This window comes from Petromyzon marinus, chromosome 42 (assembly GCF_048934315.1).
Source record: "Petromyzon marinus isolate PM22_M1 ecotype Great Lakes invasive population chromosome 42, UKy_Petmar_22M1.pri1.0, whole genome shotgun sequence".
NCBI lineage: Eukaryota > Metazoa > Chordata > Hyperoartia > Petromyzontiformes > Petromyzontidae > Petromyzon > Petromyzon marinus.
Window position 1 is genome coordinate 5,984,059 of NC_133708.1, and position 16,122 is coordinate 6,000,180.

At 53.5% G+C, this 16,122-nt stretch overlaps 1 protein-coding gene across 2 annotated transcripts in view; it reads left to right on the forward strand.

Annotated features, from left to right (window-relative positions):
* The window catches only part of LOC116951304 (S-adenosylhomocysteine hydrolase-like protein 1), a 28,251-nt gene extending 12,502 nt beyond the window's left edge, over window positions 1–15,749 (forward strand). For both annotated transcript variants that reach the window (XM_032969836.2, XM_032969837.2), the window contains exons 5-17: window positions 521–623; window positions 1,437–1,531; window positions 3,356–3,462; window positions 3,644–3,760; window positions 4,303–4,366; window positions 5,647–5,735; window positions 5,962–6,032; window positions 6,310–6,404; window positions 6,535–6,633; window positions 9,421–9,489; window positions 9,705–9,783; window positions 10,635–10,755; window positions 12,548–15,749. In XM_032969836.2, the coding sequence (XP_032825727.1) occupies window positions 521–623; window positions 1,437–1,531; window positions 3,356–3,462; window positions 3,644–3,760; window positions 4,303–4,366; window positions 5,647–5,735; window positions 5,962–6,032; window positions 6,310–6,404; window positions 6,535–6,633; window positions 9,421–9,489; window positions 9,705–9,783; window positions 10,635–10,755; window positions 12,548–12,554 (1,116 nt within the window). In that variant the 3' untranslated portion in view covers window positions 12,555–15,749. The remainder of the gene's footprint in view (window positions 1–520; window positions 624–1,436; window positions 1,532–3,355; window positions 3,463–3,643; window positions 3,761–4,302; window positions 4,367–5,646; window positions 5,736–5,961; window positions 6,033–6,309; window positions 6,405–6,534; window positions 6,634–9,420; window positions 9,490–9,704; window positions 9,784–10,634; window positions 10,756–12,547) is intronic.
* The last annotated feature ends 373 nt before the right edge of the window (window positions 15,750–16,122 follow it).

Consider the following 16,122-nt stretch of genomic DNA (forward strand, 5'->3'; position numbering starts at 1 on the left):
CACATCGGTGGTGAATATATGAACCTGTCCTAAGCCTCCTGTAGGTCTACTCGGCCTCAAATGATAACCTGGTGCAGGAAGCAAAGGCAGCCAGGTGTGGTATAGCCACCCACCCCCTTGTGTGCTATGCTGGCGTTCATAGGGGCTCACTAACAGCACTTGCTCCATCAGTCTATGTAGGCTATATTTGTGGAGCTTTGTTTTTTTAGGGGCGGGGGGGGGATGTCGGTGGTTGTGTGTGGGTATTTGAGTGTGTGTTGAAGAGCGTGTGGGACAGTGCCCCCGTCTCTCCACGTCCCCGTGTCTCCACGTCCCCTTGTCTCCACTTTCCCACGACCCTGTGTCCCCACGTCACTTGTGTCCTCACGGTCCCATGACCCCGTGTCCCTCACGGCCCCGCGTCCCCTGTAACCCCATGTCTCCACGGTACGCGGCTCTCCATGTCCCCGTTACTCTGTGTGTGTGTGTGTGTGTCCCGTGACCCCGTGTCGTCGCCTTGTCCCTGCGTCCCCGCGTGTAGGTGCTGATCGAGACTCTGACGGCGCTGGGGGCTCAGTGCCGCTGGGCCGCGTGCAACATCTACTCCACGCAGAACGAGGTGGCCGCAGCTCTTGCAGAGGCCGGTGAGCGTGGGGGTGGGGAGCAGCATGAGGGTGGTGAGGGGGGGGGTGTAGTTACAGTTGGGGGCGGTGGGCTTGTTTACACAGTCACACGATCGCACGCACGCCCACACTTATTCGGTACACACGCTCACTGAGCGGTCACTGTGCACACTCGCACGTCGCTCGCACGTCTCACGCCGCACACACTGTGGCTGCGCGGCTGCTCCGGTCATCTGCAACTCTCTCCCGCTGCACGATCGAAACGTGAACTCTCCTTCTAACTGTTACTAGTATTGGCTAAACATACCATCGCTAAAGAAATTACCCAGCAAATCACTCCATCGGGATCGCACACGGCAGCATCAATGCCGCCCCCCTCTATTGCGAAAGATTTGCAGGATGTCTTAGACTGAGTGTGGCCTTCCTGGGTAAACAATCGGAATCATAATAACGTTAATAAATAAATGGCGTGTGCGCTGACACAACGGCGCTTGTGTGTGCTGTGTGTATGTGGGGAGTGATAGTGTAGTGGTTAGCACGCTGCGCTATGAACCCAGCAATCTGTGTTCAATTCCCACTCACGGCCAACACCAGTGACGATTCTTTGAACCGGTCCTAGGCTTTCCCTAGGTCAACTCAGCCTCAAATGAGTACCTGGTGTGGTGTGTAAACATTACCAATAGGAAGACAAAGGGGGCCCGGCTTGGTGCTGGCCACCCACCCCCTTGTGTGCCGTGCCTACCTTCATAGGTGCTCGCTAACAGCACTTGGCCCAACAGTCTGTTAAGGTTATACGGGGGGATCTTTTTGTTTGTGTGTGCTGTGTGAGTGCAGGGTTCCCGGTGTTTGCATGGAAGGGTGAGTCTGAGGACGACTTCTGGTGGTGCATCAACCGCTGCCTCACCCGCGAGGGCTGGCAGCCCAACATGGTGCCGTGCACGCTCACTCGCTCACACACTCACCCACTAAATCACTCACTCGCTTATTCACACACTCACTTGCTCACACACTCACTCGCGCATACACTCACTCACCCACTTAATCACTCACTCGCTCATTCACACACTCACTTGCTGACACACTCACTCATACACTCACTCGCTCATGCACTAGCTCGCTCGCTCATACACACACTCACTCACTAAATCACTCACTCGATCATTCACACACTCACTTGCTCACACTCACTCGCTCATACACTCACTCGCTCACGCACTAGCTCGCTCGCTCGCTCATACACACACTCACCCACTAAATCACTCACTCGATCATACATGCACTCACTTCTGAAACACTTGTAGTGGGTCCAACTGAGTCACAGACGTCGTTCCTTTTAGTGGCAACACTTTTATTTGTAACACCGTAACACAAAGGGGTAACTGCCCCTTTGCCAGACTACAGCGAGTTACTGCTCTGAAGGGTCGATCCCTCACTCTGGTCTCCGACCACGTCGTTGCCTCGTATGACGAAGCGCTACAGCTTCAGACGTAGAGCTTCCCGCTTCCAGATGTTGAGCTTCGAGCTTGTAGAATGCAGCGACCCCGGTCCCTCTCAGGGAACCCGCCTTATATCCCTCTCTGGTCGGGGCCGTTCCGCCCTCGGCCCCGCCCGCCTTATTGAACATTCTCGTTCCCTCTCGATCCTTCTCAAGAGCCCTCTCCGGACACGTGATCACTCACTAGTCCCCCTCACCTGGGGCCCCCTGTGTGGACATTCCGGATCACGTGTCTACGGGGTCAACCAGAGTGCCACGGCCCGGGGCAACCCTGCCCCTGGGCTGACACTTACCCCCTCCCCCTCGGGGGAGCCCCCACCACACACTGTGCATGGTGCCCGCACTATCCCAGTGCTCGCCAAGCCCCGCTAGGGCTGGTACTACACAGTCCCCCACACGGTGCTGTCCACGCTAGGGCTGGTGTTACACACAGTCACTCACACGGTGCTGTCCACGCTAGGGCTGGTGTTACACACAGCCACCCACACGGTGCTGTCCACGATGTAGGAACATCGAATGGCACGACCCTTCCGGGCCGGCACTACACAGTGACATCCTCTATGTCACTACTACACACTTGTAATAAGCGACTTCCACGACACGTCGTGTAGAGGGGTACTTCTTCTTTATTACTCACACTGGGCACAACACAGCCCAACACTTGTTCTTCCTCACACTGAGTATAACTCTAGGTATTAACACCGCTACTGGCTACACACATAGCCGATCACTCGGCGTGGTCCCATCGCCCTCACTCGGCTACGCCGCTGGCTGGCCGCGTGACGATGACGGCGATGGGAACCACGCAGGAGATCTTCCACGTGGCCGGACGACGGAGAGAGATGACGGCGAGCAGCGACGCAGCCAGGACCCAGGACCCCACACACGAGCCCCGAGCCCCGGGTCCGCTCCCCCTTATTTCCCCCCAGGCGTGGCTAGGCCCCGCCTCCGGCCACGCCCTCTCGTGGAACCTTCGAGCGGGTTTCCGGAGCATCTCGGTTAGCCCCACCTGTTACCTTTGCCCCAGATACACCTCCTTCTCTGATTGGTTGGTACTTAACCGTGCCCGTACCCGTGATTCCCTTTCCGGCCAGCAGGTGTCACCCTGTCATTACCCACTCATTAGCACACTCACATGATCACTCTCCTACACATATGCACACTGTTACAAACACCTTCTTGCATATTTTCACTCACACTGGAAATTACTTGCTCTGGTTGATGCCTTCCCCGACCCCTCGTGCGCCCATTCCCCCAGATCCTGGATGATGGGGGAGATCTCACGCATTGGATGTACAAGAAGTACCCGGACACGTTCAAGAAGGTGAAGGGCATCGTGGAGGAGAGCGTCACGGGCGTGCACCGGTACGCCTCGCACGCCCACGCGCGCCCACGCACGCCCACGCACGCCCACGCACGCCCACGCACGCCCACGCACGCCCACGCACACCCACACACCCACGCACGCCCACACACATCCCCGCAAATCCACACGTACCCAAGCACACCTACGCGCGTGTGTGTGTGTGCGGCTGTGCGTGCGCAGGCTGTACCAGCTGTCCAAGGGCGGGAAGCTATGCGTTCCGGCCATGAACGTCAACGACTCGGTGACCAAGCAGAAGTTTGACAACCTCTACAGCTGCCGCGAGTCCATCCTGGACGGGTAGGCCCAAGCGCACCTGCCAAGCACCACATGCACCGGTGAACACCTAAGACTTGCGGAGATGCACAGGGTTACACATGAACACCTATAGACTCTACTCTTTGGTTCTTTTGGTAAAGTCACGTAGAAAGAAAATAAATAATAGAATACGACCCATAGACTTGCACAAAGACCCATAGACTCACAGAGAGACCTACAGACTCACAGAGAGACCCACAGACTCGCAAAGAGACTCACAGAGAGACTCACAGAGAGACCCACAGACTCGCACAGAGACCCACAGACTCGCACAGAGATCCACAGACTCGCACAGAGATCCACAGACTCACACAGAGACCCACAGACTCACACAGAGACCCACAGACTCACAGAGAGACCCACAGACTTACAGAGAGACCCACAGACTCACAGAGAGACCCACAGACTCGCACAGAGACCCACAGACTCACACAGAGACCCACAGACTCGCAGAGAGACCCACAGACTCGCCCACCATACCCACAATGTGAGCTGTGAGCTCCGTGTGCCCTTGTTGCCCCCAGGCTCAAGAGAACGACGGACATCATGTTTGGAGGAAAGCAGGTGGTGGTGTGTGGCTACGGAGAGGTGAGCGGAGTCGCGTGTCCTGGTGTCACCTTGTGAGACGAATAACCAAATTGCGCAGATCAGCGCAGCCCTTTGTATTCGAGAATGGCCCGTGGAAGCGGATATCACAGAGCTACCTCTGAGATTCCTTCAATTGACCTCTGGTCCATATAGCAAAGGGCACTAGTTCTCCATCTGCCCTACCACAGATAGCCATGTTCATATCATGACCGTTAAACCGATAATTTAATTCTCAAAGCTGAAATGAATGTGGTGTCGCGATGACCTGTTTGAGGCCGTCAACTCACTACACTTTAGAACCCGGTTAAAATCCAGGCTGTGGCTGAAACGCGGATGGAACTCTGGTTCTCGGCGGTGCCGACTTGGCGTCTCTGACCTCTGAGCCTCACTCGGTCGCCTCCCAAAAATCCTGGGAAATAATCTTCTAAGAAACAAAACGAAACTAGGGAGCTTTATCCGTCCCGAGAGGCGGCGGCTCAGCGCAAGAGCGGGCGAGTGGCTCACGGTCGAGAGGTTTGCGACGTTACATCCTGGGTAAGGCAAGAGCACGGTGCAGTTCTTCATGCTCAACGGTTTTGCATAATGTACGTAGGCCGCCGAGTGGCTCTGTATACGATGAGTTTTTCTCATCGTTTAGAAATCTGATTCCTGCTTTAGGGGTTGACTCATCATCCTTCCCGGGGTTGATAATGTGAGCACTTTGTGGAGAGGTCAACAATGGGTTGGCCTTTTGGGTAGACTCGCCCCTGCCATAGGAATGAGGGATTTACACCATTGGCTCATGGCTGTGAACAGGAGAAAAGCACTGCATCAATGCTCATTCGAGCAGGAATCACTTGGGTTTGATTTGGACGCTCGGCGTGTGTGGCGTGTGTGTAGGTTTTCTCAGTGTGTGCGTGTTTGTTTTCACATTTGCATGTCACTTTGTTGCGTGTGTACATATGTGTGTGCATGCGTATGGGGGAGCGATGTGGCAATGCTTGGCACTGGGCTATGAACCTATGTGACCCAAGTTTGATTCGTGCCCACGGTCAACACGAGTGGCGAATATCCGGACCGGTCCTGGGCCTTTCCTAGGTCGACTCGACGTTAAATGAGTACCCGATTTGGTGCGTAAACATCGACGCTGGGGAGACAAAGACGGCCGGGCGTGGTGTTGGCCACCCAACCCCTCATGTGCCGTGCCAGCCTTCGTAGGTACTCGCTAACAGCACTTACCCCAACAGTCTGTTAAGGCTACACGAGGGGGTGGGATCTTTGTTTTTGTTGTCTTTGTGTAGGTGGGTAAAGGGTGCTGCGCCGCCCTGAAGGGCATGGGCGCCGTGGTCTATGTCACCGAGGTCGACCCGATTTGCGCCCTCCAAGCCTGGTGCATTTACACACTCGCACACTGGCTCACACTCGCTGACACACACTCGCTGACACACACTCGCTCGCACACGCTCGCTCGCACACACTCGCTCACACACCTGCACACTCGGAAACTATTTTTTTCACTCGCTCAAATATTCGCGCGTACACACACCGGCACACAGGCGCACAGGCGCACACACGCACTCACGCACGCACGCACTCACCGCGTCCCTCTCTTGCAGCATGGACGGCTTCCGGGTGGTGAAGCTGAGTGAGGTGATCCGACAGGTGGACATCGTCATCACCTGCACGGGTAACGCACTCTCTCCTACGCTCGCTATCGCTCGCTCAGACTGTCGTACACTTGCCCACACACGCTCGCACACTCGCTCACACTCGCTCACACTCGCTCACACTCGCCCACAATTGCTCACACAGTCACCTACAACATTAACAATCGGATTTTCCATGAAGTGGGGGTGACGTCACCACAGCACTTGGGTGGGGGGCCGGGGGCAGGTGGGGGGGGCATCGGGGCACAGGGGGGGCGGGGGCCACGTGAGTGATTGTTAACATCGCCGGTGCGGCAGGTAACAAGAACGTGGTGACACGCGAACACCTGGACCGGCTGAAGAACGGCTGCATCGTGTGCAACATGGGCCACTCCAACACGGAGATCGACGTGGTGAGCACACGCGGCTGCTCACTCACTCGCTCGTTCACTCGGTCACACTCTCTCGTTCGTGCTCGCTGGTGTGTGTTGAATCATCGTGTGTGTGTCCCCCCCCCCGTCCCCTCCCGCCCCACGCCCCCAGGCGAGTCTGCGCACGCCGGATCTCACGTGGGAGCGGGTGCGCTCGCAGGTCGACCACATCATCTGGCCCGACGGGAAGCGCATCCTGCTGCTGGCCGAGGTGCGTCACTAACGCAGCAGCAACCACCGTACCGTGGCGGTGACCTCGCTACTGCGCTTGTGCCAAGCTCGGTGCACTTTGACGCCATCATGTGAAGTGTCGGAAGGCCCGCTGCTGGCAGGAGGTCACGGGGGACACTCAGATGCCATGGATTGACTCACTGAGATGAATGGCGGGGTGCACCAACTGTGTGCTCCCCCCGCTGTGCCAACTTGCTGCACTTAAGCGGCCCGGCGGCCTGCTCGTTGTTGTGATCGTCAGACGCTGCACTCGTGCACCGCACATAAACACCGCTCTCAAACACACACATTAACATACACACCGCTCTCACACACACTCACATACACATACACACCGCTCTCACACACGCACTCACATACACACCGCTCTCACACACACACTCACATAAACACCGCTCTCACACACACACACTCACATACACACCGCTCGCACACACACACTCGCATACACACCGCTCTCACACACACACTCACATACACACCGCTCTCACACACACTCACATAAACACCGCTCTCACACACACACACTCACATACACACCGCTCTCACACACACACACTCACATAAACACCGCTCTCACACACACACACTCACATACACACCGCTTTCATACACACACACTCCCATAAACACCGCTCTCACACACACACACTCACATACACACCGCTCTCACACACACACTCACATAAACACCGCTCTCACACACACACTCACATAAACACCGCTGTCACACACACACACTCACATACACACCGCTCTCACACACACACTCACATAAACACCGCTCTCACACACACACTCACATAAACACCGCTCTCACACACACTCACATACACACCGCTCTCACACACACACACTCACATACACACCGCTCTCACACACACACACTCACATAAACACCGCTGTCTCACACACACACATAAACACCGCTCTCACACACACAAACACACACATACACGCCGCTCTCACACACACACACTCACCTGCACACCGCTCACACACACACTCACACAAACACCGCTCTCAAACACACTCACATACACACCGCTCTCACACACACACTCACATACACACCGCTCGCTCTCACACACACACTCACATAAACACCGCTCTCACACACACACTCACATAAACACCGCTCTCACACACACTCACATACACACCGCTCTCACACACACACATAAACACCGCTCGCAACACACTCACATAAACACCGCTCTCACACACACACACTCACATACACACCGCTCTCACACACACACACTCACATAAACACCGCTGTCTCACACACACACATAAACACCGCTCTCACACACACAAACACACACATACACGCCGCTCTCACACACACACACTCACCTGCACACCGCTCACACACACACTCACACAAACACCGCTCTCAAACACACTCACATACACACCGCTCTCACACACACACTCACATACACACCGCTCGCTCTCACACACACACTCACATAAACACCGCTCTCACACACACACTCACATAAACACCGCTCTCACACACACTCACATACACACCGCTCTCACACACACACATAAACACCGCTCGCAACACACTCACATAAACACCGCTCTCACACACACACACTCACATAAACACCGCTCTCACACACACTCTCACATAAACACCGCTCTCACACACACACACTCACATAAACACCGCTCGCAACACACTCACATAAACACCGCTCTCAAACACACACACTCACATAAACACCGCTCGCAACACACTCACATAAACACCGCTCTCACACACACACACACTCACATAAACACCGCTCTCAAACACACACATTCACATAAACACCGCTCTCAAACACACACACTCACATAAACACCGCTCTCACACACACACTCACATAAACACCGCTCTCACACACACACTCACATAAACACCGCTCTCAAACACACACACTCACATAAACACCGCTCTCAAACACACACACACTCACATACACACCGCTCTCACACACACACACTCACATAAACACCGCTCTCAAACACACACATTCACATAAACACCGCTCTCAAACACACACACTCACATAAACACCGCTCTCACACACACACTCACATAAACACCGCTCTCACACACACACTCACATAAACACCGCTCTCAAACACACACACTCACATAAACACCGCTCTCAAACACACACACACTCACATACACACCGCTCTCACACACACACACTCACATACACACCGCTCTCACACACACACTCACATACACACCGCTCTCACACACTCACATACTCACATACACACCGCTCTCACACACACACACTCACATAAACACCGCTCTCACACACACACACTCACATACACACCGCTCTCACACACACACACTCACATAAACTCCGCTCTCACACACACACATACTCACATACACACCGCTCTCACACACACACTCACATACACACCGCTCTCTCACACACACACACACACCGCTCTCACACACATAAACACCGCTCTCACACACACACTCACATACACACCACTCTCTCACACACACACTCACATAAACACTCACATAAACACCGCGCTCTCACACACACACACATACACACCGAGAACCGACCAACACCAGCAGCCATACCGCAACATCAAACCATACAGCCACACACAGCAATCGCACCATGCCACGCCGTACCACATGCACAGGCACTTGCTCGACTGTATTTGTTGTGTGGAGGATGCTGGGTGGTGTGGGGAATGCTGGGTAACGTATGCATGTCGCACTCAGGGTCGCCTGCTCAACCTCAGCTGCTCCAGCGTCCCGTCCTTCGTGTTGTCCATCACCGCCACCACGCAGGTACGCTTTCGGTGTCCTTTCTGTCCCAATGACCCTCTCCTCCTGACCATCAGATCATAGGTCAATGCCGCGGCCTTGTACATTAACTCTGGCGATAGACACGAGTCGGCTGTTGAACGGTGACCTCTCCACCCCGTGCTAAATCCTTCCCTTTCTCCACACCAACCCCCCCCCCCGTTTCTCCCGCCCCTTCACTGCTGTCACCGCCCCGGCAGGCACTGGCACTGATTGAGCTGTACAACGCCCCGGAGGGCCGCTACAAGCAGGACGTCTACCTGCTGCCCAAGAAAATGGGTAACGTGCGCCAGCGACGTCCGCTTGCTTTCACTCGCTTACTTGCTCAGCCGTCCACTCAACTGCTCACCGTCTCGCTCGCCGGTCACTTGGTCACTTGCCGAACTGATTCCCCGCTCACCTGCTTACCCGCCCAGTTTCTCGCTCGCCCACATGCGAAACTGCTCACCCTCGCCTGCTCATCCATTCGCCTGATGACCCACTTATTTACACACGGTCCTACTTGCTCAGCTGTACACATGTCGCATGCGTGTCACTGTACAGCCGTGTGTGTAAATGGATGCGTGCATCTCCATGCATTTCAAATTATTGCATGCGCGTATGTGTGTACACATGCGCGTATGTGTGCGCACATGCGCGTATGTGTGTGCACATGCGCGTATGTGTGTACACATACGCGTATGTGTGTACACATGCGCGTATGCGTGTACACATACGCGTATGTGTGTACACATGCGCGTATGCGTGTACACATACGCGTATGTGTGTACACATGAGCGTATGTGCGTACACATGCGAGTATGTGTGTACACAGACGAGTGGTGGCACAACAGTTAGTGTGCTGCACTATGAATCTGGTGTTCGGCGACCCAAGTTCGATTCCCGCTCATGGCCGACACCAGACAATTATCAGAAACAGTCCTGGGCCTCGCCTAGGTCGGCTCAGCTTCAAATGAGTACCTGGTACGATGCGTAAGCATCGCTACTGGGGAGACAAAGGCAGCTGGGCATGGTGCTGGCCACCGACACCCTCGTGTGCCGTGCCGGCCTTCATAGGCGCTACTCACAAACAGCGGTTGCCCCAATGGTTCCGTTGAGGCTACATGGGGGATCTTTGTCTTTGTGCACAGATGAGTACGTGGCGAGTCTGCACCTGCCGACGTTCGACGCGCACCTGACAGAACTGACGGACGAGCAGGCCAAGTACCTGGGCATCAACAAGAACGGGCCCTTCAAGCCCAACTACTACAGGCGAGTGCCACTCACACCCACACAGTCAGCCAGGAGGCGGCAGTGGTGATGGCTACGCTGCTGCACGTTGCCGCCTGCAATCCAGCGCTTCGGAGACAGCAGCCTCCACATGTGCTAATGGCACCTCCAGTTAGCACCGTTGGCTACGTACAGTGCGAAAGAAGTTCAACATACAGCGAGGGTTTGTGGATCTCATTGATGTTGCCAAACTCCGTTCCCGTGAGCGTTAACGAGGAGCTATGCCCTGGCTTGCCAGGAGAATGCTGTACAGCAAAGTGGGGACCAATCTCCATCTGTTCCAGCTGTACGGTATCTAATGCTGCTCCCTCGCACGTGTGGGGTTTCTCTAGGTTTCTTGTCACGTGTAAAACACATGTTAATCGGCTGAAAACATCTTTACACAACTGTGTTTTTCAGATCGTGCAGCTGCTATATAAACGCATTCTAATTACACATGGATCCCCCGTGTAGCCTCAAACAGGCTCTTGGTCAAGTGCTGTTAGCGAGCACCAGTGAAGGCCAACATGGCGCTCGAGGGAGTGGTGTGGTGAGCATCACGCCCGGTCATTTTAGCCACCCCAGTCCTGATGTTTATACACTGCACCAGGTAGTCATTTTAAGCTGAGTCGACCTAGAGAGGGCCCAGACCGGTGAATGTATTCGTCACAGATGTTAGTCGAATTCGGGTTACCAAGTTCGTAGAGCAGTGCACTAAGCACTTCGGCAAAACTCTCCATATCCAAACACACACACACACCCGGGTTTCACTTTGGGTCCCTCATCAGTTACAGGAAGCGTTAAGAGTTGGACAACCACGCAGTCACATGTCGTCTGTGTGACGCGCATAACCAACCCAGTGCCAAGTCGGCGTGCCAAGTCGCCCACAGCCGCATTCCAGTCAGTTGAGTCTGATCCGGGAGCACGGGGCTAAGCCGGGAGGCCCGTGTGCCGAGTGTAAGTGATTTGTCGCGGCGGTGTAAGGCGGTTTAATCAGAGTGCCAGGCTTCCTGCCACCACCACCACCGCCGCCGAGTAGCGACGAGCTGCCTGCCAATGACCCCGCCATTGGTCACACCTCGTCGTCGTCGCTGCTGCTGTTGCTCGCGTGTGTGCGCTCGCGTGTGTGCGCGCGCGATACTGTCCATGGGCGCACTCCGTCGCGCCGATTCCTTTTTGGGGCGGTGACGCGGCCCAGCAGCAGTGCCCCTTGTTGCAGAGTTTCACGGTTCCAATCCGAAAGGCTGGCCTGGTCAATACTGCGGCGTGCTCGCATGTTAGCCGGAAATTAATGTGCACCGCCGTTCGGTTTGCTTGCCGTGGACGTTGGAGATCCGGTGACGTTCAAAATGAGAGGAGCGTTGCATTCCAGCGTCACGGATCAAATTTGCTAAATTGGCTAAATATTACTCAACCTAATTACTTAATTAGTTAAGACCACACGGCATCATCGCCCACTACTAGCACACTGTGCCCTGCCTTTCCGTGACAGCCTTGTGCTGTATGAATGGCACGAATACCAAATGCACAAATGGTTGCCGTCTAGAAAACTGTGCAAACTCTTGAATTATTAAAATGCTCCTTGCAGCTTTTGCCCCCTTTGGTTGGCTGGCCCCGTGGCCTTGCGTGACCGCGAGGTGGGGATGACAGATATGGGAGGCCTTCATCCAGTAGATCATTGCTGCTGCTGCTGCTAATGGATGTTGATTGCTAACAGCAGGTTGCCGGTGTGCGTGCGTGTGTGCGCGTCCATGCGTGTGTATGTGTGTGCGTGCGTGCGCGTGCGTGTGTTTAGGTACTAGCCCCTGGCCGGGGCCAGCTGGCGGGGCGCTGGGAGGATGAGCACCACCTGACCAAGCTCTCATCCCCTCCCCGTGCCCACCGTACGTAGCCCGGCAGCCGGGCAGTGGTAATCTCGGAAACGAAATCGGCGTCTTTCATTTTAGTCGACGGTGCCTGTGAATGTTGCCCGCCAGAGACCGGAACGCGCGACGCGACGGAATTAGCGAGCCTGAGCGAAGACGCAGACCGAGATAATTTAGTGGCGCTATTAGAGACGGCAGTCCACTGAGGAAGACCAAGATATGCTAATTGGCTGTAATCAAAGATTTACCGAGTTCACTGATTGCCTGAGCTGACAGTAGTGAGGGGGTGGGAATCGCGCGCCCCTCACTCGGACATTGAACAACTCGGAGCGTGTGACCAAATGTGTGACTGCTCTAGCCACTCAACCAATAGGACGACTGAATGAAACTCACAGACTCTTAAGACTTTATGAAACTCCATGTGGGTCTCTGGGTCTCTGCGTGAGTAAGAGTCCAAATAGTCCATAGACTCGCTCAAGAGGCCCATGAACCAGTGGACTAAATTTTTGACTGCTTTGTTTGATCACACGCAGAGGACGACTCGGTGAAATCCGCAGACTGTGGCTCGACTAAAACTCCACAGATTGCCGTTGACCGGACCTAAGACTAAAATAAAAACCGCTGACGTGTTTAGCACTGCTGGGGGGGGGGGGGGGGTGGCGGTTGCCCAGCCCAGTTTCTGCCGGTGTTGATCACTGTACTCCTCGTAGCATTTCAGTCGCGGTGGGTGTAGTAAATGAGGTAGAAAATAATTTCGATGTTAGACACAAATCTCAACGTCTTCATTTTTTGTCTTCGTTTTTTTGTCTCATGTGGGTGAGGGAAAAAAAAAAGCTATTAAGTGCACACACGGGTGTACACAGAATGAATATATAACACGCGCACTCGCACACGCATGCACGCATGCCCCCCGGATCCCCAACCCCATCTCCGCAAATCATATCTGCAGCAGCAATGGCCCCAGCATTAACAACGACTACGATGATGGCGATAACGACATATCAGAGCTGGGGCGGGTGGGTGGGGCGGAGACGCCGTGCGGCCGTAAGTCGGCGTGGCGGGGAGCTCGCGATGAGACGCTTGAACCTGCGCCGGTGCTCTCACCGTGTCGCCCGTGACCTCGTGATCCTATCAGTATGGCGCCCATGACCTCGTGACGCCATCGGTGCTCGCCTAACGCAAACCTTGAATTAGGATGTTTATGGACAATGGGCGGTGCCATCGTAACACCCGTGTCGCTAACCTCGTGACCCTGTCGGTGACCTCGCGTAGGAGGACGCAGAGCATAATGGGCGATGCCAAACACTGCTACTTGTTGTCAAGGACACTGCTGCAGACCGTTGATTGATTTTATTTGCTGATGCGGGTAAGAAATATTCAGCCTTAAGCTATTTAACGACAATCACCCGTTCAGGATCTTGTTGACGTAAAGTTATAGTATATAAATCAATACATTACAGACACTTAAGTAGGAAACACATTCGAGGAAAACCACATTCAGGTCGTGCACCATTTAAGTAACAATGGCAGCAGGTAACACGGAAATATAGCAAAGACTCTCACAGGGGTTTGCTTACCACACGTGCAAGAAAAAGGAGATCTTAAATGAAGTAAGGAATTTGAAAAGGCAAGGGTAGGGAGGGATTTATGCCAAAACCATGAAGCGAGTTCCTCCTAAAAGTGAGTGCCGGCAACTCGTGATGTTTGGTGCTGCGGTTCCTTATAAGTATGGTTATGTAATTGGTCCAAAGCTTTGTCGCAGCCATTTAAAAAATAAATTTCTCCAACTTGTAACACGATTGTAAATAAGCCATTCGGATGTTTTGCAGAGGAGTAGCTACGCTTCATGTGAGATGAAAAATCCGTAAAAGTGGATCCCGTGGAGCTACCTCTGAGATCACATCAAGTGACCACTTGACCCATACAGTGGGAGGGCAGCGAGCCCTCCACTCGTTGTGAATGTGGGAGTGAGGTTTATCGCATGGCAGGCAAACTGATATTTTACAATTCATAGAGCTGGTATTCTAACCAAATTTTGTTGCAGAAACAAATTTATCTTGACGGTTTATTTGTTCAGTCATTGGTGACTGGCCTGGGACCATCAATTCGCTCACACTTGAGAACCCGGTTTGATCACAGGCAGTGGCTGAAACACGGATTGGAACCAAGTATCCCAGCAGGGCCGGCGCAGTGCTCTTGACATTTGAAGCACCCAACCACCTCATCACGGCGTGCCCGTTAATATCCCAATTGCACGTGTACGCCTGTGATCCGGATCTTTAGCGGGGAGGGGTGGTGGATCGCAAAGAGATTGTGAAACTCCCAAATTTGCTGGGCCGTAAGGAGGTGATCATACTAGAGGTGGCAGGACAGCAAGTGGGTTTTTGAATCCGTCTGTGCGGACCTTTTGAGTGTTACCGCCTCGTGTGCGTGGGGTGGGTTTTTTCCGTGTTCTCAAGCTTCCTTCCACAAGAAAAACTTCTTTAAAATGAATTTGCCAAACGTCACAAAATGCAGGACCTTCATGAAAAACGAGACTCGGCGAGGCTTTCCTGAGTAAATTAAAGATATTTCTCTGATATGTTTTCTGGTTGTACCATTTGTTGTTCGGCACAATGTCCGATGTTTTCCTCCATGTGCTGGAAGCTTCTTCAGAAATAATTCAAGTGTTCCACACAACACGGTACAACCCCAAAAAGGCACCCGAGAGCCATACTCCTCGCCTGAGTAACATCAATAGTATCGACCCATTACCCACGCACCTTGGGTTCCCAAACCAATCATGATTTGGTGGCAGCAGTGTGTTTCTCCACGGTTATTGCAGCAGGTTCACACCACGTCCTTGAGGATGTTGCGAGGGTCATTTGTGTAGCCTTGGTCGGACTGGGCCGATGTGGTCCTGACCTGGTCTGGGTTGGTCAATGAGACACGCGGGAGCACGTGCATGGTCGCAGTAGTAAAATGTAGTTTTAATGGTAACAATATGATACAGTAATAAAGATGATGAAGTAATAAGATTCATGCTTTTTCATTACGGAGCTTTGATAAATGTGATTTCTTTTTTCTCTCAAGGTAAATTCTTTGTGCTGTATGTCCGATGAGATTGAATAAAAACGCTATTTAACGCGCCAAGTGACAGACTCCCGTCATTTCCTCGAATCCTGTTTCCGGCAGTTTCTGAAAACGACTCCGTCGGCCAGTGCGCGAAACCCTCGTGGCGATTTGTATGTCTGGCAGGCTACGATTGGCGTACGACTCCAAACGTAAATGAAAACACATTGCAAGTCAAAGTAAGTATGGGTGTCCTAGTGAGATCGTAAACTCTCACCCGCATACCTATAAGGTTTACCTGTAATCTTCTACAGGAATTTTCAGGTTCATACGGTGTACAACCGGGCTAAATTTGACAGCAGCAGATGTGTGTAAATGCGATCGGTATTACCTTGTTATCGCTAAATTTGCGTGTATTTTTGTTTATCCCTTGTGATGGGACTTTGTCGGATGA